Raw genomic sequence first — 24,224 nt, 5'->3', positions numbered from 1 at the left:
CGCCTAATTCGACTAACCGCGGCATCATGAAAATTGGTCGACGCCATTATCTGGACCCGCCGCGGTGGCTCAGTGGTTAGGGCGCTCGACTACTGATCCGGAGTTCCCGGGTTCGAACCCGACCGCGGCGGCTGCGTTTTTATGGAGGAAAAACGCTAAGGCGCCCGTGTGCTGTGCGATGTCAGTGCACGTTAAAGATCCCCAGGTGGTCGAAATTATTCCGGAGCCCTCCATTACGGCACCTCTTCTTCCTTTCTTCTTTCACTCCCGCCTTTATCCCTTCCTTTACGGCGCGGTTCAGGTGTCCAACGATATATGAGACAGATACTGCGCCATTTCCTTTCCCCAAAAACCAATTATTATATATATATTATCTGGAGGGGCTCCTTTGAAGAGCGTCAGCCGCTTCCTTCCTGAGTTGTATCCCACTGTAAAAACCTTCCTTCTACGAGTGTGAAGCTAGCAGTGGTGGCGGTAGAAAACATTTATGGGCAGATACAGGGGGATAGGCATGAGCTGAGTCAGAGGGGGCCAGGTCCCTAGTTCGGGACCCCAGTAGCGTCGGCCGCCGCCCGGACACACCCGACCAGGGTCGCCTCCCAGTCCTCTTGTGTTGGGTTGGGGTGAAGGGGGACGCGAGGGTTGGAGGGGCAGGCCTACACCATGAGGTAGATGTCCGATGACTCCTCCGCACAGTGCGTACAGCTTTCCGAGAAAGAAGGGTCGAAGTGTTTGAGAGCTGCCGGGCAGAGCAAAGTATTAGCATACAGGCGAAGCAGAAGCCGCTCCTCCGCCTTTGAGAGAACGTCGAGCAGGCTAGGGTACCGTACCTAGCCTACCGCCTTCTCTAAAACAGCGTCTACACCGGGGACGCCTGCTCACTTGGGCCTTGAGGGAAATGAGGCTGCTGTCGCCGCCGCCAGCGCGCTCTCTCACCGGACATTCCCCTTCGACTCCGACGGTCAGGAACTCGAATTCACTCCAGCTTACTACTTCAAAGACATTGTTTTACTTTATCAACGTGGCCACGACGGCCTTTATCCCCGCCCGTGCGAAGCTAAGTAGCAGTGGCGGAAAGAACGAGCTACAACTTTCCACGGCAGCCTCCGAGGTAGACGACACCATCGGAGCCATGGAAGAGGGAAAGGGCGGAGCCACTGTAGACGTTCTTTCCTTCCTTTTCTTCTACTGAGAGGGGGGCAGTCTTTCGCAGCGGGCCTCCCCAACACCCTTCCTCTGGAGGCTGCTAGCATCACCCTTGTCAAAGCCAGGCAAAAGGAATGTGACGGCATTGGCTCAGAGCCTTCCCCTCGCCCCCACAAGCTTTTTCCTTCTCTCCTTCGGGTTACTTTTATCTTCGGGGGTCTCTTGGCGTATCTGCGTTCAGTCCCTCACAGTGTCGCGAAGACGTCAGTCCAGGGAAGCAAGCAGATCGGCGACAGCGGACAAGCGAGTACCACAGCGAGGTCGGTCTTCGGTCCTTCCATCCAGGCCTCCACGGTAAGTTGAAGCTATTTTTTTTACCAAAATCTTTTTTGTTGTGCGGAGTTTGTTTTTTGTTTTTTTGGGGGGGAAAGAAAATGGCGCAGTATCTGTCTCATATATCGTTGGACACCTGAACCGCGCCGTAAGGGAAGGGATAAAGGAGGTAGTGAAAGAAGAAAGGAAGAAGAGGTGCCGTAGTGGAGGGCTCCGGAATAATTTCGACCACCTGGGGATCTTTAACGTGCACAGACATCGCACAGCACACGGGCGCCTTAGCGTTTTTCCTCCATAAAAACGCAGCCGCCGCGGTCGGGTTCGAACCCGGGAACTCCGGATCAGTAGTCGAGCGCCCTAACCACTGAGCCACCGCGGCGGGGCGTTGTGCGGAGTGCTTATGAGAGTTGAGAGTTTCTTGCAACGGCCAGGGTCTGACGGGCAAAGGGTGCTTTTGCGCTTGGCAAACAGATAATGTCAGTGTTTGGGCGTGTTTTTCAGAAGATACGTGGTGCCAGTGTTCGGACGTGAACACGTGGCTATCCGCTGACCAGGGAAGCATCGAAAGAATAGTGTAAATACCTACTGAAATTTTCGCTCTCTGAATCCGCGCGGGCTTCGCTTTTAATGAATTATGCCCGCACAAGTCACCTAGACCGCATGCCTGGTTAGCTTGCTTTCACGCTTCCGCGGACAGCACCAACAGTTTTCTTGATACAACTGAGGCTTGATTAATTCAAAACTGCCACGCTGGATTAGAGCTGGAGTATATTTTTTGCCAACAGGCGATGCTTTCCTGTCTCGTTCTCTTTGTTTCTTTATTTATATAGTGGTGCTATAGTCAGATACAACTCAATAACAAAGCAGCAAATGTCCCGCGGAGGAGGCCTGGTCACGCTCAGTTTATCCCTAAACTGTGGATTAATAGCGACGTCATTAAAGTCAGTAAACGCCGTTGGCTGGAAGGTCCTTGCTGAGAGGAATTTACCGCTTCTTTCTTCCGTCGCATCCGATTATAATGCTATTCTCGTAAAGTATGAGGGGCATAGTAGCTCGTGCGGGATTACTGTCGTTTTTTTTTTTCTCGTAGGTGAAAAGTGGGTTTTCTATTTACCCCATCTGAAGTCAAAGGCGCGGAATGGTTCAGTAGTGAGGCTTATCTTCAACTCTCTTGCGATTACTCACGGCCATCTTTCCCCGAGGTGACTCATCCGTGTGCTGACTCGCGCACAAAGGAGTCCGGTTAACATTAGGCGAGGACCAGGCGCCGAGAATCCTTCGTATCTTAACTCTGCTGTCGTGGTTTCCCAGTGCGATTTCCGCGCGCTTTGTTAGCTTCCGGAAATTGGAGGCTAAGGGCCCATTCACACTTGAGAGTCGCAGAGGTCGCGCGACCGTTTTGGTCGAAATGCGACAGTCGCAAACGGTCGCGTTGGTCGAAAAGCGACAGTCGCGGGCCAGTCGCTCGCTGCTCGATTTCGCAGCCTCGCGACTGCGAGTCGCAAACCGCTGAACCAATCAGCGAGCGATCCGACCTTTCGGCAACGACGCCGCTCGCGGGTGCGCCGAGCTGCCGTATTCGTCACTAAGCCTAGCCGGTTTCACATCGATGCCGCAGCTGAGGGCGTTTCGGAACTGACCAGCGCTGTAATCAAGGTGCTACTTTCGCTACGGATTTATTGTGAACCCCGTCTCATGATAATATAAAAATATGCTCGATTTCCGCGACGCCTTCAGGAGCGGAGAAACAGACGCCAGGCGATCGAGCCGCTTTGGGCAACAGCAGCAAAGCGGCTATGAGAAGAAATTTGCTTGTATCCAGCAGCTCGGTATTGGCCAACGACCTTCAAAACTGATTCATTTTTGAATTTGGACTTCCCAGAGCATGGTATGAACGCGAACAAACAACATACTAGCGCATTTTTCTGATGCTAGCGGCCGGCATTCAGGCTGGCTGGCAGGCCGCTTGTACGGCCGCGGTGCACATTGCCGCTATATCCTCCTCTCCGCTCAGGTCGTCGCAGCCAATTGCTAATATCGAGTGACCAGGCACTTTCGAGTGCCAAGCGCGAGCGCTGGAGACGCGGCCAAAGCAGACGAAACTCTCGAAAGCGCGCGAACGGCGTCATTCCCACGCTGATTATTCTAGATGAGATTAGATATTCAGCAGTAAAAGTGAGACAAAATGGCGCGTTGCCTGTCGGGCAGCGAGCAAGAGGGTCAGCCTGCCTCCCGACACCAAAATCTTGGCAACCCTGAAAATTCAACGTGGGATGTGTGTCAGACTGGTTGGCTTTATCGGGGCGGTTGCAAGCGCCACCTTGCCTTAGATAGTCATGTTTTGTTTTATCCCCGCCTCCCTCCGGCTATCTTTTGCTGTGTCTCGAGTCAAATCTTCTGCTGCTAACTGCCATAGCCGAGGATTTCAGGAAAGTGTACTTTTTCATCCCTGAGGATCGGTCGGATACTTTCGCAACCCATTAAAATGTTCCGCACTGTTTCTGATGCTTTGAACGAAAATATCTTCGACGGAATTCCGTGTATAGTTAGGATCTTGAGATAGTTGAGAGAAAACTGACGCCAACCAATATTTTTAACTTTACCCAGCGTTTCGGGACCAACTCGGTCCCTTCATCAGGGGTGACTAAAGTGTGCCAGCAGCAGCAGCGGGTTGCTGTCTTCTCTGTCCGTTTGTTAGCACGTGGCACAGTCCACTAACGTACGCGGAGGGGAGCGTTCCTCGAGTCCTATTCATCGCCGCATTTGTGAGCCGGATGTGCCATGACTCCACATGTCGCCTCTTGAGCAGGTTTGGCTCCATGGCCAAGTCGCTCACCTCCTCGAAGGCTATCCGGTGGTTGGCGGGCTCGCAGTGTTCGGCGAGGGGGTTGGATTCAGAATTCATTAGCCGGATGTCATTTTTGTGTCGCCCTATTCTTAGGTGGAGGTTTTTTGTTTCGCCGGCTTATCGCTTATCGCCGGCTTATCGCACATCGGCGAAACAAAAACCTCCACCAAATAATAGGGCGACACAAAAATGACATCCGTCTAATGAATTCCGAATCCAACCCCTTCGCCGAACACTGCGAGCCCGCCAACCACCGGATAGCCTTCGAGGAGGTGAGCGACTTGGCCATGGAGCCAAACCTGCTCAAGAGGCGACATGTGGAGTCACGGCACATCCGGCTCACAAATGCGGCGATGAATAGGACTCGAGGAACGCTCCCCTCCGCGTACGTTAGTGGACTGCGCCACGTGCTAACAAAGGGACAGAGAAGGCAGCAACCCGCTGCTGCTGCTGGAACACTTTAGTCACCCCTGATGAAGGGACCGAGTTGGTCCCGAAATGGTGGTAAAGTTATACCCGTGTTACACGGGCGTTTTCAACGACAGTTCAGTTAACCGCCAGTTGAGGATTTCAACTGCCGTTGAACTCAACTGGAATCGCCAGCTGTTACACGAGCACTTCGCGTTCAGTTCAGTTAGCACTCTAACCACATGTCCTCGCGTCTAGAGCGAAGTTTAAATAAGAAAAAAAGCAGTGTGTGCATTTTTCTTGTTGTAAATGATCGTAGTATATATATTCTTTACTATAGTGACAATTATTTTTGTGTACATTTAGCTTCGCGGTAGAAATTTGCGGGTTCGATGCACACTGAGCCAAGACAATCCAGTAAGAGGGCAAGTTTTTAGGTCTGTAGGTCGCCATCTTGTCAGTTGGCCGTTCAACTGGGATCCCCGATCTCAGTCGAACTCAACTGCGTTGAGATTTCAACGGCAGTTAGCACTGCCGTGTAACACCGCTAACTGCCGTTCAGTTCAACTGAGAATCAACTGAACTGCCGTTGAAAACGCCCGTGTAACAGGGGTATTAAAAATATTGGTTGGCGTCAGTTTTCTCTCAGCTATGTTTCGGGTGCCTTGCTTTCAGTGTATACTTGTGCTTATAAGCTTTTGCTTCTTATACCCCTGTTACACGGGCGTTTTCAACGGCAGTTCAGTTGATTCTCAGTTGAACTGAACGGCAGTTAGCGGTGTTACACGGCAGTGCTAACTGCCGTTGAAATCTCAACGGCAGTTGAGTTCGACTGAGATCGGAGATACCAGTTGAACGGCCAACTGACAAGATGGCGACCTACAGACCGAAAAACATGCCCTCTTACTGGATTGTCTTGGCTCAGTGTGCTTCGAACCCGCAAATTTCTACCGCAAAGCAAAAAGTACACAAAAATAATTGTCACTATAGTAAAAAATATATACACTACGATCATTTACAACAAGAAAAAATGCACACACTGCTTTTTTTCTTATTTAAACTTCGCTCTAGACGCGAGGACATGTGGTTAGAGTGCTAACTGAACTGAACGCGAAGTGCTCGTGTAACAGCTGGCGATTCCAGTTGAGTTCAACGGCAGTTGAAATCCTTAACTGGCGGTTAACTGAACTGTCGTTGAAAACGCCCGTGTAATACCCCTGTTACACGGGCGTTTTCAACGGCAGTTCAGTTGATTCTCAGTTCAACTGAACGGCAGTTAGCGGTGTTACACGGCAGTGCTAACTGCCGTTGAAATCTCAACGGCAGTTGAGTTCGACTGAGATCGGGGACCCCAGTTGAACGGCCAACTGACAAGATGGTGACCTACAGACCGAAAAACATTTTCCTCCATGCCGAAAAACTTGCCCTCTTACTGGATTGTCTTGGCTCAGTGTGCTTCGAACCCGCAAATTTCTACCGCAAAGCTAAAAGTACACAAAAATAATTGTCACTATAGTAAAGAATATATACACTACGATCATTTACAACAAGAAAAATGCACACACTGCTTTTTTTCTTATTTAAACTTCGCTCTAGACGCGAGGACATGTGGTTAGAGTGCTAACTGAACTGAACGCGAAGTGCTCGTGTAACAGCTGGCGATTCCAGTTGAGTTCAACGGCAGTTGAAATCCTCAACTGGCGGTTAACTGAAATGTCGTTGAAAACGCCCGTGTAACACGGGTATAACACGGGTATAAAACAATCTGCTCAGGCATTGGCGGGCAACTCAGTACCCTGAGTTGATGAACTTTTCCCCTCTGATTTCTCAGAGCCCCCCCCCCCCTTTTTTTTTTCACCATCCCCTTCTCTAATCTTTTCTTCTTTCACCCTCACCTAGAGTAACATGCCAGGCCGACAACCAGGCAGACCTCCCCTGTTCCATTAAAGTCCCTCCTCCTCCCCCTCTGATTTGTTTTTTACCGGCCCGGTACACTGCTAGCGACTGCTTTGTTTTCATTCTGTCCGTCAATCTAGCTGTCAGTTTCTTTGACCTTACTTGTGACAGGCTTAGTGCTTTGGCTTTGACTTTTGGGCCTCTTACACCTTGTTGTGTCGACGCTTTTCAGGTATATGCAGTTATGATCTGCTTGCACACTTTTGTTCCTCCAGGCACTTAAGCTTTCCCTCAATGCATATTTTACTGCGCGCATCTTCAATCCCTGCCTAGCCTTTATCTTCCCGGTAGCTCCATTCATAGTTTCCCCATAGGCTCCGAGCACTAGGCGGCCCACTGCCCTCTGGTTTGTTTCTAGACGGGGCAAGATATCTGCCTTGACGCACTGTACAGCGTTAGCCACCGAAATCACCGGGGACGTTACCCCTTTCCATTTTCTGCGAATAATAATAATAGGTTTTGGGGGAAAGGAAATGGCGCAATTATATCTGTTTCATATATCGTTGGACACCTGAACCGTGCCGTAACGGAAGGGATAAAGGAAGAGGTGAAAGAAGGAAGGAAGAAAGAGGTACAGTAGTGGAGGGCTCCTGAATAATTTCGACCACCTGGGGATCTTTTACGGGCACTGACATCGCACAGCACACGGGCGCCTTAGCGTTTTTCCTCCATAAAAACGCAGCTGCCGCGGTCGGGTTCGAACCCGGGAACTCCGGATCAGTAGCCGAGCGCCCTAACCACTGAGCCACTGCGGCGGGTACTATTTTCTGCCCACTATTTCATTTTTATTAAAGTTCGATAAAATTGCTTCATTACTGCCTCATTCTTTCTGCTTTTTTTTTTACAATAGCTCTCCGTAACTGCGTAAGTGGTTTTTGCCTTAGTTTATACTCACTCGCAGGTATATTTGTGCTGTTGTACATTTGGCATTCCTGTATTTAGAGTTCCGTACTCGCATGTCTTGTTACCATTGAATGACATTACGGCCGATTTTTCCGATCCGAAACGTAACCCAAGCTTGTCAGCCTCGTCCCCTAGTCTGCTAAAACCCAAGCTTGCCAGCCTCGTCCCCAAAGATATCCGCTAGTCTCTTCTAATCTCGCTCGTTGTCAGCTGACAAGACTATGTCGTCGGGATACATTAAAGCCTTTGTCATCTGTTTCTTTTATAGCCTAAATTAAAGCCAGAACTTTCTTTATATGCCAAGCAAATAAAAGCATGAACGACAGCGGGTGCAAAGGGCAGCTCCATCTTGGCGGCGCTTAATTAGCCCTATACGCCATCCCGTGTGGAAGTATTAAGCAACCCACTGATAGATGTGTCGTTAAGAGGATCAAACACTTGGGCAGGCTTGCCCCGAGTTTAAAGCGGTCACGTGACGACCGCGATAGCAAGCGTCGCAGTGCAGCCTCTGTGGCTGCTTTCGGCAGGCCGCGTTTTATCCCAAGCTGTGCCTTTTAGATGCGTCTTACTAATGACTGGATAATTCGCTGTCATTTGTCGAGTAAATTTTCAGCCAAAGAACCTAAGTTAGCTTGCATGAAATCATCAAAAACCAAGTGTTGTTCATGTCGCACTACGCAACTAATCGCCCATGCTTTTATGGGGCGATCAGTAAATAAGTTGTGCCGTGGTTAATTCACAATGGGCGTTTTTCCAGTAGCTGCACTTCTGTAGATGCCGCCAAGCGAAATAAGTTTGCGGGGCCGGGTCCGCCTAAGCTTCCTCGATACCTTCTCCGCAAATTCCTTTGCAACGGTGCGTTGGGCTTTTTTTGCTGGCTCGGCCTAACCACAGCCGACAGGCGGGACATAAGGACACTGATGTGCCTGACTGCGTCTTCTCTCTTGAGGCCGGCGCGTGCGGGCACCATGCGTGCATTTGCGAGGGCCCAGAAGAGGGGCCTAGAATGGACCTCTTTAGTAACGTCCTGCGCACGCGCAAAGCCTGTAGGCGTGCGGGAAAGCCGACTTACTGGCAAATTTTCGAAATAAAAAAATCCTCATTCACAAAGCGCGTTTCCACTTGCTGTTCTGCCAGCAGAAGAGGTTAGCGCGAGGGAAGATGAGTCTGTCGCCCGCTGTTGTATTCTTTTGAGAAAAGGGGAGAGGGGGATGCCCCTTAATCTGCGCGAACCTGTGCCAGTTTTGGGAACAGAAGCGGCGTTTACATGAACTCGACCGGACTTCTTAAGTGGGAAAGGATGCCAACCAAAAGAAATGAAAAAAAAAACGGCGTTTCGAGACGTGCTTGATTCCCTTAACAGGTGTAGTCATCCGCCGGGTCACTGAGCATAGACCCTGGACTTAAGAAGGGGGACCGGTTCCTAGGAAGCGGTTAACATCGCCCCGCGTCTACTGAATATGCCTGTGCCATGACCAGGGACCCCGGAACAGAGGGGTGCAGGTGTGTAGCCCACCGTAAGTAATATCCATATCAGTTTTTAGAGTTTCGAAAGCGCGGCTATGCTCCCCGCTGTAGCCCAACAAATTCTGGCTACATCGCGCCAAAATACACCCGCTTTCGAGAAGCTCGCAGGCAAAGCAACCTCTCCAGTGCATGTAACCTAAATTTTGTTGGTCCACAGCGTCGAGGGTGATGTATACGCCTCACCTGTCCTCCTAACTTCACTACGCCATTTAATGCCTGCTAGTTCCTCGAGCAATACTGCTTGGCTAGCCTCGCTGGATAAGTTTCTAGCGTTAAACGTTGCCAGTTTCACACTCCAATGGCGGCGACCGTCGCCTTGTCCAGTTGCTCCGCAGCCGCTGGGGACTGAGGGCCGAGGGTTAATTGGTTTGTTCATAGACTGTTCGACTTCCGCAGCCGGGATCCAACCCGCATCTTTCGGGTCAGTAGCCGAGCGCCATAACCACTGAGCCACCGTGCCGGTCTGCTCCGAGGATGTAAAGATGTTATAGGAAGCCATGTTTCTTCGAAATAAAAATAAGTTGTAAGTCAGCGCTTGTCTCTTGCCCCGTTGTTCTGCGTTGTTCCGTCAGAAATGGAGAATAGGTCGACGCCATTGGCTGGGGGTCTCCTTTTTGGAGGAATTTGCTGCTTCGTTCTTGAATTGTATTCGATCATAGAATTGAACATGACTGAAGGTCAATAATCATAAATAGCGGCCTTCCACCGAATGCATAGAAAACACTGAGGGCACAAAACGGGCTAAATTGATGCAGAATGACAGCGCGTGCGGGAAGAGGCGATTTCATTGGTCGCGCTTTTCGCCTGTTCGTACGATTATAAATACGTGCTCATTTCATGTAGCGCGTGGGTAAAACTTATTGTTTAATTAAAAACCACAAAAGGACGCATCTTTATCGGTTACAACGCAAGCGGCAGAGTACTTTTCTAGATTGTTTTGCGCGAAGCCGCATGGCAAATTGACAATCTTTAGGTCTTCCTTACCTGATGGCCTGGTCTAGTCATTCACCCCTGTGCAGAATTCGTCATCGTCGATGTCACCCGCCGGGGTGGCTCAGTGGTTAAGGCGCTCGGCTACTGATCCGGAGTTCCCGGGTTCGAACCCGACCGCGGCGGCTGCGTTTTTATGGAGGCAAAACGCTAAGGCGCCCGTGTGCTGTGCGATGTCAGCACATGTTAAAGATCCCCAGGTGGTCGAAATTATTACGGAGCCCTCCATTACGGGCACCTCTTTCTTCCTTTGTTCTTTAACTCCCTCCTTTATCCCTTCCCTTACGGCGCTGTTCAGGTGTCCAAAGATATGACACAGATTACTGCGCCATTTCCTTTCCCCAAAAACCAATTATTATTATTGATGTCACTGTTCTTAACTTTTGTCAAAGGCTCGTTAGGGCCTTCTAAATTGCTTTTTGAGGAAAGGAAATCGCCAGTAATTGTCTGGCATCTCTGAGGACACCGGAACCCCGCTGTAAAAGAAGGGAGGAAGGTGGGAGTGAAAGAAGAAAGAGGTGCCGTAGTGGAGGGCTCCTAATTTCGACCACCTGGGGGATCTTTTATCGTGAACTGATCATTGTTCCTCGATTACACCTTTACACCCAAGGGAAAATGACTCGCGCGAAGTTGCTTCCATAGACAAACAAGCGAGAGTTTATCAAGCCCGATTCCACTTAGGCCACCCCCGAGATCAGCCTTCATATTGGATCAGTTGAGGCGCCCCTTTTAGGTTGTGAAAATCGCCAATAGGCCTCCTATGTGAGCACTGGCAGGGTACGTAGACTATGTGCACTGCGTCTGAGGTGTCACACCGCTTTTATTCAACGTATCAAGCAGATCTTAAGAAATTCGCAATTAACCCAGTGTAGCCCTTCACATGGGCTAGCTCCAGCCAAATATGATTACGTATTTTTTTGTTATGCGCAAGGCAATAGTAAACATAGATATCCTCGTGGGATTCGCCTGCACCTCTGGACCAACTTGTTTCCTCCTTGGACCAACCTATTCTTGAATTCAATCTCTCATATTAGCTTTCGTTTCAACAGCCAATTCATGGTTGTGACGTCAGGTTAGACTTTGTCAGGTGAGGCACAAAAGTGCAGTGTTATATATTGTGTGTTCTGTTGGGTTTCATGGCACATAGGCAGCTAGGGCCATCATGCTCCAAACGCAAGTTTTAAATATGTCTGTTTGGTGTGAGGGAGTTTAAAGATTATTTTGTAACACTATACAGCAGGTATAGGACATTTGCATCTTTTAGTAACGAAACAAAAGAAGAGGTTTCGACTAGTGGATTTTCTCCTAGAAGTAAGCGAGGATGTAATGGGATGTGCGTGTCATAAAATGGAGGGAAATGCTTTTTTTCTAAGTTCAAGTTTTGTGCAGGATATTAATATGTGATTTGTGGTAAACATCTCGCTGCACTGTACGCATGTGGGTGTGCCTTTCTTTGCAGGAATGAAGTCGCTAAGTGCATGTGTCCAATGCGAAGGCGTTCTCGATGTTCTCGATGTCAAGTATTATTTGTAATTGCTTGTTTATTTGTTATAATTAACCTCTTCGATCAGGCTGGCGTACGAGTAGAAATGGCGAAACACCTATAATGTTACCGTTTTCTTGTTTCTATAAATTCTATATAAATTAATAAGTAATTCCACGTGTCGATCCGTCTTCACTAATAGTTTGCTCATAAAAGAACAGAAAAAAGAAGCCCTGCAATCCGAATTAATTAAGTCTTCAGTCAGCTTTTCATTCAGACCTTTTTGCATTAACAAAGTTGCTATTTGCATGATCGTGTCCACTAGGTGTGTTCTTTTCATGCCTAGTTTCATGCTTCCATTTGCATGCTAGTTGCTTCTCCCATCTGTCCTCGTAAGCATGCTGTGATCCACTGGGATGAGCCAACGCTCGCTACGTTTTACCACATAGCTTTGCAGGCAACTTTAAACGTCTGTTCTTGAGAGTCCTCTGCGCATCGTCTCCGAAGGGGCTGACAGTGAAGTGCGTGTATCAACAACGTCAACCTACTTAGGTCAATAAAGGCAGAGTTTGGGCGATTTGGTTTACCATGCTGAACGTAAAAGCGCAAAAGCGCAAAAAACAAGGACGTAGAATAAGACACACAACACGAGCACTCACGAGGCACACAACACGAGGACTTAGGTCCATTATCTTCAATCAACCCTTTCTTACTCCAGCTGGGACCATCAATCACCCTGAAACTTGCTTATCTAATCTGGCCACCTGATCGTTTGCTGGTCCCTGCTGTCCTTACTTTAACTTAGAATTTATGAAATTGACAGCCTTTAGAATGTATTAAATCGAAAGCCTTTAATGGCTCACCGTTGTCCGTCCGTCCGCGTAAGCTCACACTATGACGTCATCAGTGGCATAATTGACATAACCCATATACCCTTAACAATTACTGAGTAGTGGGTGATTAGTAATTATTCATTAATTAGTAATCAGCAAAAATGAAAAAAAAGTACAAAGTTGAAGGAATTAAATAAAAGTAAACAAAAATTAAAAAGGAAGAAATGAAAGTTCAAAAATAAAAATACACAGAACAAAACTAAACAACAAAAATGCAATGTCTACAGGCTCCGTGGAAAAGAACCTGCGCTCTTGGAAATTCCATGCTTTCGCATTCCTGCACCTAAGCGGACTTAAATGCCCTCAGAATTTTTTCCCTTTATATTCAGGAAGCACGTGCCGCGTCCTCTATGTTGCAACACTGGTCTTAACCACCCCTTGATGCTTTTCTTTCAGGCCTGTCCTCGATGTGCCGGAGGTACCGTGATGCCCAAGCGGAGACACGAAGAGGACGATTGTGCCGTCGAGTCTGACCCTTTTGGAGTTAAGCTGCTCGAAGCGTTCGAGGTGGCACCTCCACAGGCACTGGAAATGATGGGCAGAAGCCCTAGCCGGTACGCTGGACTTGCCGTCGACCACCGCCGGCCATGCACGAGCCAGGAAGGCCGCCTGTGCCACATCTTTGGAAGCTTGAAGGCTTGGAACCGCCTCCTCTGGATGATCGGGCTGGAGCTGCAGGAGATGTCCGCCTCAGAGCTCTCCGTCGTGGCGGCAAGCGACGGCACGTGCCTCAGGCTGGGGGCCAGGCTAAAAGACAAGTTGAAGGTGGCTTTATACATGTACCACTTGATAGCCCAGCACCACTGTGTTGTCGAAGCGACCATCAATGACGACATAATCGCCGGGCTTCAAGGCATCATGTGCCGAACGATTCGTGATAGTCGAGGGCTGAAGAGGATCACGCTGTCATTTTCGCCACCCAGGATGCGGATTTCACTGAGAGACGTCGCAGAGGCCATAGCTTCTCTGACGCGCCTGGAATCACTCTCCCTGCGCGGAGACATACAAGGCACCTTCCTGGGCCACCTGATGCCCCTCCTTGCAGGCACTGCTTCTTTGACAGTCTTCCGGGCTTCCAACATGCATGTGCACAATCCGCCCGTCAACATCTTCAGGGGAGGGCTGCTCGAAAACGGCAGCATCAAGGAGCTCTCGCTCCACGCAAAGCTTCTTGATGGTGGCAGTCGGCGCTGCGGCCCAGGCAACCTGGATCACGGCCTTGCTAGATATTTACAGACAAATACTTCTCTGACATCACTGAAGATAACGGATCCACTTGGTAGCTCGGAGGTCGACGTCTGGACCATCTGCCTTGCCCTGTCGGAGAACACTGTGCTGTCTAGGCTGGACCTAAACGTGTTCATGCTCAAGTTTGCCTACGCCACCCCGATAAAGTGTCTTCTAAACAGGAGCAAGACGCTGAAGTTCTTCACCCTCACATATAGCTTCATCGAACGCAACAGAGAGGCCGCCAGTGAAGACCGAGCTTCTGTGAATGCCCAGCCTCCTATGCAGTTCTGCCGACAGTGCCAAAAATACCACTCCGAGGAAACCCAGCACGTAGCACGCTGGATAACCGCACTGCTGACTGACAGCACGTCCCTGAAAGAACTCACATTCTCAATGTCGGGCTTTTGTCTTTTGGAGTGCAAGGGATTTTTGCGAGCTATCGCTAGGAACAAGACTCTGGAGAAGCTTACCTTTACAGACCTCCATGAGAACACCTTGGACATGTGCAGCGCTTTGTGTGAAAGTGGCGTGCAGAAAAGAGTCTTGGTCGACAGCCGCTGCATCGTTTACTATCCAGACATTGGCCTCGAGCCTTGGAGAGGTGCCGCTGTTGGTGTAACTTTCGGCATCCTCCAGGCCGCTGCGGACCGGGTGACAACGTCCGGCAACCTAACGGAAATCACCCTGCAAGTGTTCTCGATTCTGTGCGCCACCGGGGCCACAGATCCAGCAAAAACAGACATCGTGCAGCTCATCCAGAGGGCGCCTTGTATCAAAGACCTGGTACTGGATTTGAAAAGCGGGTGTTGCAGCGAGTGCTGGAACCAATGCGCACCCGCTATATGTGATGCTGTGTACCACAATCCAACCATCAGGACCCTGGATGTCCGTTTCTCGAGCCGTTGTCGCCTGGACATGGCACCGCTGGCCAGCCTAATGCACCGAAGCCGGACCCTGCGGGCATTCACATTAAAACCTCCGTGCCCCGCCGCCTTCACAGAGTTCGTTGCGGAGCTCTTGAAGCCCGAATTTGAAAACATCTACACGCTGCACAGCCTGCAGTTTACTTACGAGGGCGGTGAGATGGTGAAGGAGCGTTTGGACATACAAGGTATTGTGCATAGGAACCGGGCCTTGCCAAAGCGCGCTGCCGCCTACGTCACCGGCACCAGTGCCAAGTACACAGCAGATGCCTTCGAGAAGGTCTCCGAGTCCCCCGCACTGATAGAGGAGCTTCAATCGGTGGCGTCCATCGAGGAAGCTGGAGCGAAGCAACTGATTGCTAAGAGCACCCTCCGACTGGCGGACTTCACCGAGTTCATGCGCCTCGCAGGCGTGGTGTTCGATTCGGTAGAGTGCAATCCCAGCGAGGACGGCAAAAAGCAGCTGGATGACTTGCCGGAACCCTGCCTCCGTCACATACGGAAGTTCGTGCGCCTGAGCGATGTTCTCGATGCACACCACTAAGCACAGAGCAGACCCGTCACCGTCCAATCAAAACTACCGCGCGCAGCTTTTATTGTTTGACGTTTAATTTTTTTTTTCAGTGCATAGACAGGGTCGTATAGTCAACATGTAAAGAAACTTGGGGGTCGACAAAAAAAAAAAACACAGGACGGTTACGAGTGTGTCAAGTGGTGCACCCTTTCACTGGCAGGCGGCTGTTAAAAACAGAGCCACCTGTAGGCTGCTGCGACCCATGTTGAACGTGATATGAGGTGAGTGCGTTATGGACGTCCACCTGGTCGGTGGGTGTTATTAACGCACCGGTTATTATGCACCGGTTAGGCCGACAGCGACGTGCAAGCCAGGGGCGGACGCCTAACAGCTATCGCTGTAAAACGATTCGACTTAACCTGAGGAGAACACAGCGAACTATGAAAAGGAAAAAAAAACGATCGCCGTAACATCTAGATATATATCGGAATAGGGCAGGGAAGGTCAAAGAACAAATGTGGGTTAACCAATGCCGAAACCAAGAAGAAGCGTTGTTATGATCCGAAGGCAAGATAACTCTGGGTCGTTAAATGTTAACTAGAGAGATATGAAAGAAGCCTTTGTCCTGCAGTGGGCACAGTTTAGCTGGTGATGATGATATAGTAAGAAGAACCGGTGATATTTCCCATTTGTGATAGAGAAGACAGGATTCACTTTATTTGACAGCAAAGTTAAAACCTTCCTATGAGCTCGAGGTGGGTGGGATGGCGGAGTGAACAGGAGGCACGCAGAGTGGTTTTAGCATTTCCATTACCAGATGTAGTGAGGGTAAAGTGGTCCGCAGCAGGTGGTGCGGTGCAGCGCTCGTCTGAGAGTGAGCGTATATATGTGGGTTGGGAACGCTAGCCCTTACAAAAATTGTCTATACACAGTCTATAGACTTCTTATAGACTCTGTTGCCTTCGTTTGGATATTTTCTTTTGTCTATTCATAGTCTAGAGACAATGTTCATTGTCTATAATAGTCTACGAAAACTGTATGGCCATATATCTATAGATTGTGTATAGGATTTGTATTGCCTATAGACTGTTCTCTAGGGTGTGTGTATATATAGAGTCTGTAGACTTTATACACAGCATTCTATGGACAGTCTATAGACTGTCTAAAGAAATTTTTGTACGGGGAGGACGCCAAGTTTGTGGGTAAAGACATGAACGCGCTTAATTTCTGCAAATTTGCCCTCAAGCCCAGGGCCCCATATAGTCATTTGCTGTGTTGGTGCTGGTATTTTCGATTGTATGTGGACTGAAGTTGAAGCCGTGGTGCCTTTTTGGAATAGTGTATGCTATTTTTATTTCCTCCTAGTTGTTATGTAATCCCAGCTGTGGCAGTTTGGTGGTATTAGCGTGTCGGGGTAGGCGCGGCTCTGCCTTGACATATGTTCAATTTTTTTGAGTTCAGTTTGGGTGTGTTTTAGTGAGGTTGTGATATGCGTCAAAGGTGCGTAGGGTATCTTCTTCGCTTGAGTCTGTGATTGTTTGGAGATGCCTTTGACTAGATGTGTTGCTTTGTTTTGAGTTTGCAGGAGGTGTATGCTGTGCGCTGCCTTGGTGTATTGCTGCTGCTGTAGGCCAAGCTGAATATTTTGTACTGTGCCTAGGGGTTTGCTGTTTTTCTATTTCTATGTATTAGATTTCTAGATTAGATTATTATTAGATTAGATTATTTCTTTGATTAGAAGTAGCTTGGATTTGGTGGGCGCTCAGGTGAGGCCTACAGATTGCGTGTATGTTTGTGCGATGTTGGTTGCTGTTTGTGCACTATCCTGTCCATGCCCAGGTGCTCCAGTGGTGGGCAAGAGTGCGTTATCATTGTGATATAGTACGTTTAAAGGTTCGAGATATTTTGAAGTAGTTGTGTCCTGTTGGGTTTTATGGCACATAGGCAACTGAGGCCATGTTGTGCCAAGAACAAGATTTAGGAAAAGTCTTTTGTTGACTATTACAGAAATTTAAAAATCATCCCTGGTGTAGAGGCCCTCAAACGTTAATACTAACCTGTGAACACATACACAAATTTTAGAAATGGCTACTAGTAAAAGCTTTAAAGAGGGCTGAGTGACCTCAGTAGCTGTCTTTGGCTGCGCAAGGATATCAAGGCTCCCAACCAATCAAAATAAAAGCCTCAGCCTTCTTCTCAGGCATGAGAATGTGGCTGAGGTGTACTGAAATTCAAGCAGAGCAGTGGGTAAAAAATTTAGTCTCTTGAGAAATCCCGTTTCTTTAAGAAAGCTAAAAACACATGATATATCAATAATTGCATCATCTTCCAAAAAACCAGTGCAGGATGAAAAGGAATGTATTCGTTATAAAAAGAGGGAAGTACTTTTTCCTTAGTTTTTTCAGTTTCGCACAAGAAATTAAAATGTGGTTCATCGTAACTTCATTTGCGCATTCTTCGCAGACAGGTTGATCTTGTCAGTAGAAAATTGTGCGTGAGGTGCGTGTGTTCCTACGAAGACGGCACATGATCACTTCCTTAAAATGTTCCTGGTGGGTGCAGGACTTCCAATCACCTACAGCTGGTTTTACATTGTGTAATTTGTTATTTATTTCGTTGTTGCATGCGGACTGCCATTTGTCATTTTGCGATGAATTAAGTTCTTTGAACGGTATACCTACTTTCTTTACATGCTGATAACGAGCTTGAGCAGCGCAGAAGTCTGCTCTTTCGTTGCCATTAATTCCGGTATGGCTTGGTACCCAGCAGAGGTTTAGGTTTTGTCTTTTAGTTGTGGCTATTACTATGTTGTGTATGATATCACCAACTATACGAGTGACTGCATTTCTAGAGTGAAGGGCTGTAAGCACACTTAGCGAGTCGGTGTATGTAATACTGTTTGCGAGGTTCTCGTTCACTGAATTTTGTACGGCTACAGAGGTCGCGTAACATTCGGCATTGTAAATGGAGGCACATTGTGGAAGCCTTACTATTTCATTCCAATCTCCTTGTACCACTGCGCCTCCTACGTGAGCATCTGTTTTTGAACCATCTGTATAAAAAACTCTGAAAGTACTGTACTTTTCCTTCAGTGCAGAACGTTCTTGTATGATATGTTGTTGTCGAGTTTGTTTCTTCCGGTAATATGTCAGAGTAAAATCGTAGTTCGCAGAAAAATTGTACCATGGCAGTAGCGTGTCTCGTCGTTGTGCAATAGCAGGTAATGTATGTGCCAAGATTCTGGCACATCTCTTCAAATCGCAAGAGCAGTGGCCAGGTAGCTTGTGGTTTGTTCTTAAAGAGCGTTCGAGATGGGCACTTCGGAGCTATATAGTAACATAGATGTTTTTTTTTTGAAGTTGTATAGGTAGGAGAGTAACGGCGATGTTCATTAGAGAGTGATAAAACTGGTCCTTCTGGAGCACCATGGTTCGTTAAATGGATTGTGTGTGTTGTAAGGGCTCCCAATGTCACAGTCGCTATGCGGAGGAATAGGAATCCTTGTACCTATTTTCATGCACATGTGCAGCGGTTCTTTGTTCCAGTTGTCTGATACAACTCAGGAAAGCGGCGGCAAATGCCTCCCAAGGCAGGCTGTCCAGCCAATCAATGGTGCACACGAATTTTCATGACATTGCAGTAAATCCATGTTAATCCCTTGTAGGCGAAAAAGATAGCGCTATCTAACTGCAGTGTCATGGAAATAGGTCGACACCATTGGTTGGAGTGCCTGCCTTGAGAGGCATTAGGCGCTTCTTTCTGGAGTTGTATCCGAATACAGTGTCGATTGAATCTGGTCCTGGTTGACGTTGTCACACATTCTCTGAATGTTTAGCGTGAGTATTGTTCTGGCGGCGTGTTTGTATATCTGATGGTTTAGCACGGTTTGTTTGAGGTGGAACTCTGTCAAATGCCAACACACGGGGCGATAGCCCCGATAAATCACTTATACACATCTCCTGCTTGGTGTTATTTCTCTGAGCAACATTTTTTTTTTCATCAAAGATTTGATTGCGCTGTGCTCTTCCACATGTTTTGGCTTCAGTGCACCTTACTACTCTAGCTGCATGCGCCCCTAGCGCCATTGGCAAAACAGACAGCTTAAAGAGGTAGAGGGGCTTCACGGAATTGTGTTTGCTGACGACATATTCCGGTTAGCTGGTAGCGTGCGAGATGTGCAGGCATTTAGAGTGCAGAGGCTGACAAGCTTGGATTGCGGTTTATAGATAGACAAAGTCAGGCTTCGGGTCGTTCAGTAAATAGTCTCGCGGAAATACCGAAAGGTAGATAGCAATAAATATCTGGCAGTGCGGATGAGCGAAGGCACGCGAACTTCTGTGACAATGCACTGAAGAACCTGAGATACCCCGAAGAAGAAAACCTGCAGACAGCACAGGCAGCAGGATCAGGCTCGTATTCGGTGTACGGAAAAATAACCGCAGACGATTGGCATTTTATAACCGAATTCGAAATTATACAACCGTTCTTCGAGCGAGCGTGCCATATCGGGCTAGTTGGCGATTCATGGCAGAGATCGCAACCTTTTGGATAAGCACAGAACAGCACCGCGCTGGCTTCAACACTGACTTCCTGGCTTCGACTCCCCGACTTGAAAAGAAGTAAAGCCAGGGCTAAGATGTTCGCCTTTCCTCTATGCTTGTCTAAAAAAGTTGCGCTGTTTTGTATTTCGCTGCTGTTCTTCAAGGATATAATAATAATTGGTTTTGGGGGAAAAGAAATGGCTCAGTATCTGTCTCATATATCGGCGGACACCTGTACCGCGCCGTAAGAGAAGGGATAAAGTGGGAGTGAAAGGGGTGCCGTAGTGGAGGGCTCCGGAATAATTTCGACCAACTGGGATGGTCCAGTACAACAGCCTGAAGCACTGTAGATGAGAATAGGGGATATCGACGTGCCGTCACGGACGCCATTTTGGTCACCGCGTAACTTCGGCACTGAAGGCCGTGGAGGGCATGGTAGGCCCAGACACGCCCACGGCTTTCGCCACGACTCATGGAGAACAAAATGGCAGCCGCTGTCAACTCTAAATTAGTGCATTTTCCAACTATCACCGCAATATCAAAAACACGTTTAAAATGAACTGCAAAGAAAAAAATAGCGCAGCGGTGAAAATCGCCAAGACTGGACCATTGGTGAAAAATAATTCTATAAATGGTAAAGATAACTGGAACCTCAGTAAATCTAGGCTCCGGCGGAGCGCGCTCAAAGCAGACGACACGGGTGTTTGCTACAGCGGGCACGCCGTGACGTTGTATTTTAGTCGTTTCTTTCCAGGCCGCCAGGCGCCGCAGGCTTGTGACCTTTTCTGGGACGGCGGAGTTTCCACTCCTTATAGTCTTCCTCCGTGATCTAGGCGCACTAATGAACCGTGATAAGCGACAGGGTTTGATAATGCTCTTCAGTCGGATAACATGCAAGAAATTAGTTGAAAACGCATCTAAAGAGAGGCCCTGCAACCGATGGCGTCTAGCGATTGTCATGATGTCGTGGTTAATCTTAATACGAGGGTGTGGGGGTGGGGGGGCTTCCAGTTGAAATGGAATTAACCGCGATTTTTTGAGCCTCGGTGGGCACCATTGGCTGGAGGGCTTTATTTGACAGGCACTTGCCGCTGCTGTCTTCAGCTGCATCCGACCATTGGGTTAGCTAGGCGATTAAAAACAGTGGGAGTTACTAGCCATGCATCGCTTTTTAGATTGTAGCAAATTGCCACAATTGACCATTTGCGGAAAAGCGAGCGCCGCCTGTCGTGCAAACAGAGAAGCTCCGCCGGTACCTTTGGTTGGAAGGGGCTCTCGAGCAAGCATGCGCAAGGCAGCGTTCAGCAGCTCATGTGCGCTTGTTTTGTTGTTTTAGTGTTGTTTGTTGGCCGGAAACGTGTGTCAGCTAACGAAAGAGTATGATGGAAGAGGAGAATTTCCCATTTCCGTTTTTAGAAACAGGGTGTAGCGAATCATTTTCGCGTTGTAGCCTGAAAAACGACCATGTGTGGCAATACCTGCACTCTGCTACCTCAACGGAGCGCCGAATGACCAAGTGAAAATGTGCGTGAATGTGCGCCTATGCGCGGGCGAGTGTGACAGTATAATGGGATGCACTTTCCTAATGCACACAGACGTTTACGTTTGCGCTTCCTTGATAGGGCCGGAGTTTCTGCTAACTTAACACAACACCTTTTGCCTCAGGGCACACTTAGCTGATTATTAAAGGACCCGTTGTACTATCTCAATCCCGGCTCGTGCTGATACGGCAGAGCGTTGCTTTGCGTGCTAACGGGCCGCGGGAGCGTTAGAATGCGCGGATATACGCGAGGCTGCGCTCGGCCGTGCTCCCGCTGTTCAGGAAGCACATTGTAGCATTAATGGTGAATGTTCATACTAGTATATATCATTCGGTTTTCCTGCGTCGGTGGCAAAACTCTTCTAGAACGACCGAGCAGTGTGTACTCGGCAGTAAGCGCGAAATAAAGCAGCAACACCCGTTTCGAAACGTGCTGGATGTGCGCATCACTGGCCCCATCAACGGGTTCGTCTTTTGCGCCTTGTATGTCGTCGCGGCCTTTATTACGTACAAGTCTCGCTTTTGCAAAACACGTGGTTAGCTTAGATAAATCGCGTTGCAGTTACATGTCAGTTCCGTGGAAGTTACAGCTCACATCAGTCGTCGCACTACAGCGCAGGAATGCACGGCTGGCTCATGTTTTCCCAACCAAAAACCAAACCGCCCAGAGAGGGCGCTGCCTGCGCCTTCACCACGCATGCGCAGAAACTTCTCCGCAAATCGTCAATTCGTTTGTAGTGAAATTAGTTTAGTTTAGTTTATGGGGGTTTAACGTCCTAAAGCGACTAAGGCTATGAGAGACGCCGTAGTGAAGGGCTCCGGGAATTTCGACCACCTTGGGTTTTTTAACGTGCACTGACATCGCACAGTACACGGGCCTCTAGAATTTCGCCTCCATCGAAATTCGACCGCCGCGTCTGGGATCGAACCCGCGTCTTTCCTGTAGTCGCTCAGCCACCGCGGCGGCTGCTTGTAGTGAAATGTAACTTGCTTATAAAGCGAGCGCATGGTGCAGGACAATGCTTCGACATATTCAAAGGAATTTTAACGTATCCCATGAACACGGCTGCTTCTGAAGCATCACTTCATAAGCGCCGCAGCTATACAAAAAAAAATGTCGCTGATCGTAAGCAATATTCTGTGCCACTAATAGCGAATGATGTGCAATACGTGCAGCATCATTTTAATATGAAATGTTTTATGTTCTTTTTAATACAATGCAGAGATTAATAAAAAACTGATCTTTCAAAATTCTTTAATCAGTAATGATCAGCACAACACGGGTGCCGTTTTCAGGTTGCGTTATGCGACCAGATAAACAGCTACAAGACTTTCGTTCAGATACATAAGATTTCTCCTCCTTAGCCGCCATCTGACGTCTGCGCTTGCAGACGTCAGCGCGAAACTAATCACTATGATGATAGGCAGAGCAGATGATGCTGAAGATAGGGCCCATTGCTCTAATCTTGTTGTCTTCAATCTAAATTATCTGAGTGTTATACTACGTAAGCCATAGCTACAGACTGCCTCGTGCTACGAAACGAGGCCTAAATATGCCTCTTTCTTCCATTACGTAGCTTCATTGATGCCACCGAATCCAAACTAGAGGTATGAACTGAAACTTCGTTAAATTCTTCGGTTACTGTCTCCACGTTAGCCGGTGCTTACACTAACCAATTTCTTCCGTCACGATCGCGAGGTCAGGTGTGGCGGCGGCGGCATCGTGAATGCCACTTGTCAACGGTCGTTCCGCTGTCCGCAGTGTTAACGTTCCCTTAAGCTTTGATAACACATTTTTCCGTTCTGAAACCTTTAGAAACATTCATGCTCTTTTGGGGCCTTAAAGAAACTAACCTTTAAACCCTTTCAAATCAAGCCTAACCTTTCAAACCTTTTCCTTGAGGCCCTTCAAAGCCGGAAGGCAAGACCTCTGTATTCAGATTGCTCAAGTGTTGCGGCATTGAAAACAAAAGACAACCTCTCCAGCATTGAATTGCGCCCAAAATTCACGGACTTTGCCGCTTCCACAAGTTCGATCATCCACCTCTGAGTCATTGCACTATCACTCCTACACACCGTCTTTCACCTCGCACCTGCCATTCGAAAACGGTCCATCCACCCGGAGCATCAACATCTTCGCGTGTCAAGTCAATGTTCACCTGGACTGCAGTGCATACTGGAACAACTTCTGTCGAAGCAGTTATCCAACCTGCTCCTGCATGGTTCGAGCCATTCGGGACAGCGAATCCCTCATGCAATGCCCTGGAGGGCCTTTGAGGTACTAGGAAATAATTATGAGAAGGTAGTTGTCATCGCCTACTTAATAATTATTAAAATGAATTAGCAAACTCCGCAACTACTACTGTAGTTAGTGAGCATGCTTGTGGGAAACCTATATGCAGTCGAATTTATAGAAAGTTTCATTTGGTACAGTTAAAGAAGACTGCCCGTGTTTCGATATATTCGCCTCCAAATTTCCACCCTAAACTCAGACATGCAACGCTGGCAGACGACGGACGAAGAGAGGACGAGACACACAGTTGCGCTGAACTATCAACTTTAATGTCAAAGGGAGATGGTCCGCTCGTTTTATACAGCGAGCCAAAAAAATGGCAGCGGCTTAACTTGGCTAACACTGGAATTCAGCGAAAAGCAAGCACGCTTGATTATGGCCGATTCACACGACTGTCCGCGGCCCGCGCATCACGTGTTCGTGCGTCACCAGATCGAGAGGCGTGCTGACGGCCCGCGGACTGGAAAACCAAGGAAGTTCAAGTGCCTCTCCCCTCGCGGGAATTAGCGGCGGCCCGCGAAGATGCGCGCGCCAGCTCTGGCAACCACCGCTCTTGCCAGTATTTCGGCTGCCGCATTTCGCTGAGTGGCGTTGAGCTGGCGCGCTGTTTTGACAAGCTGCACTGCGTTCGCTACCATGACGAAGTGATCAACTGGGCTAGCAAGACGGCCCAGGCCATTGAGGAATTGGACAAAG

At 48.5% G+C, this 24,224-nt stretch overlaps 1 protein-coding gene across 1 annotated transcript; it reads left to right on the top strand.

Annotated features, from left to right (window-relative positions):
* Positions 1-375: 375 nt before the first annotated feature.
* LOC144104730 (uncharacterized) lies at positions 376-19,103 on the top strand. The gene is made up of 2 exons (XM_077637891.1): positions 376-1,500; positions 12,884-19,103. The coding sequence occupies exon 2, from the start codon at positions 12,914-12,916 to the stop codon at positions 15,182-15,184; it is 2,271 nt and encodes a 756-aa protein (XP_077494017.1). The 5' UTR covers positions 376-1,500; positions 12,884-12,913; the 3' UTR covers positions 15,185-19,103.
* The last annotated feature ends 5,121 nt before the right edge of the window (positions 19,104-24,224 follow it).

The sequence above is a fragment of the Amblyomma americanum genome, chromosome 9, assembly GCF_052857255.1.
Source record: "Amblyomma americanum isolate KBUSLIRL-KWMA chromosome 9, ASM5285725v1, whole genome shotgun sequence".
Classification (NCBI taxonomy): domain Eukaryota; kingdom Metazoa; phylum Arthropoda; class Arachnida; order Ixodida; family Ixodidae; genus Amblyomma; species Amblyomma americanum.
This window is presented reverse-complemented; position numbering and strand designations above follow the sequence as displayed.

Coding starts and splice junctions, on each gene's coding strand:
- LOC144104730 (XM_077637891.1), top strand. CDS start 12,914: ATGCCCAAGCGGAGACACGAAGAGGACGATTGTGCCGTCGAGTCTGAC.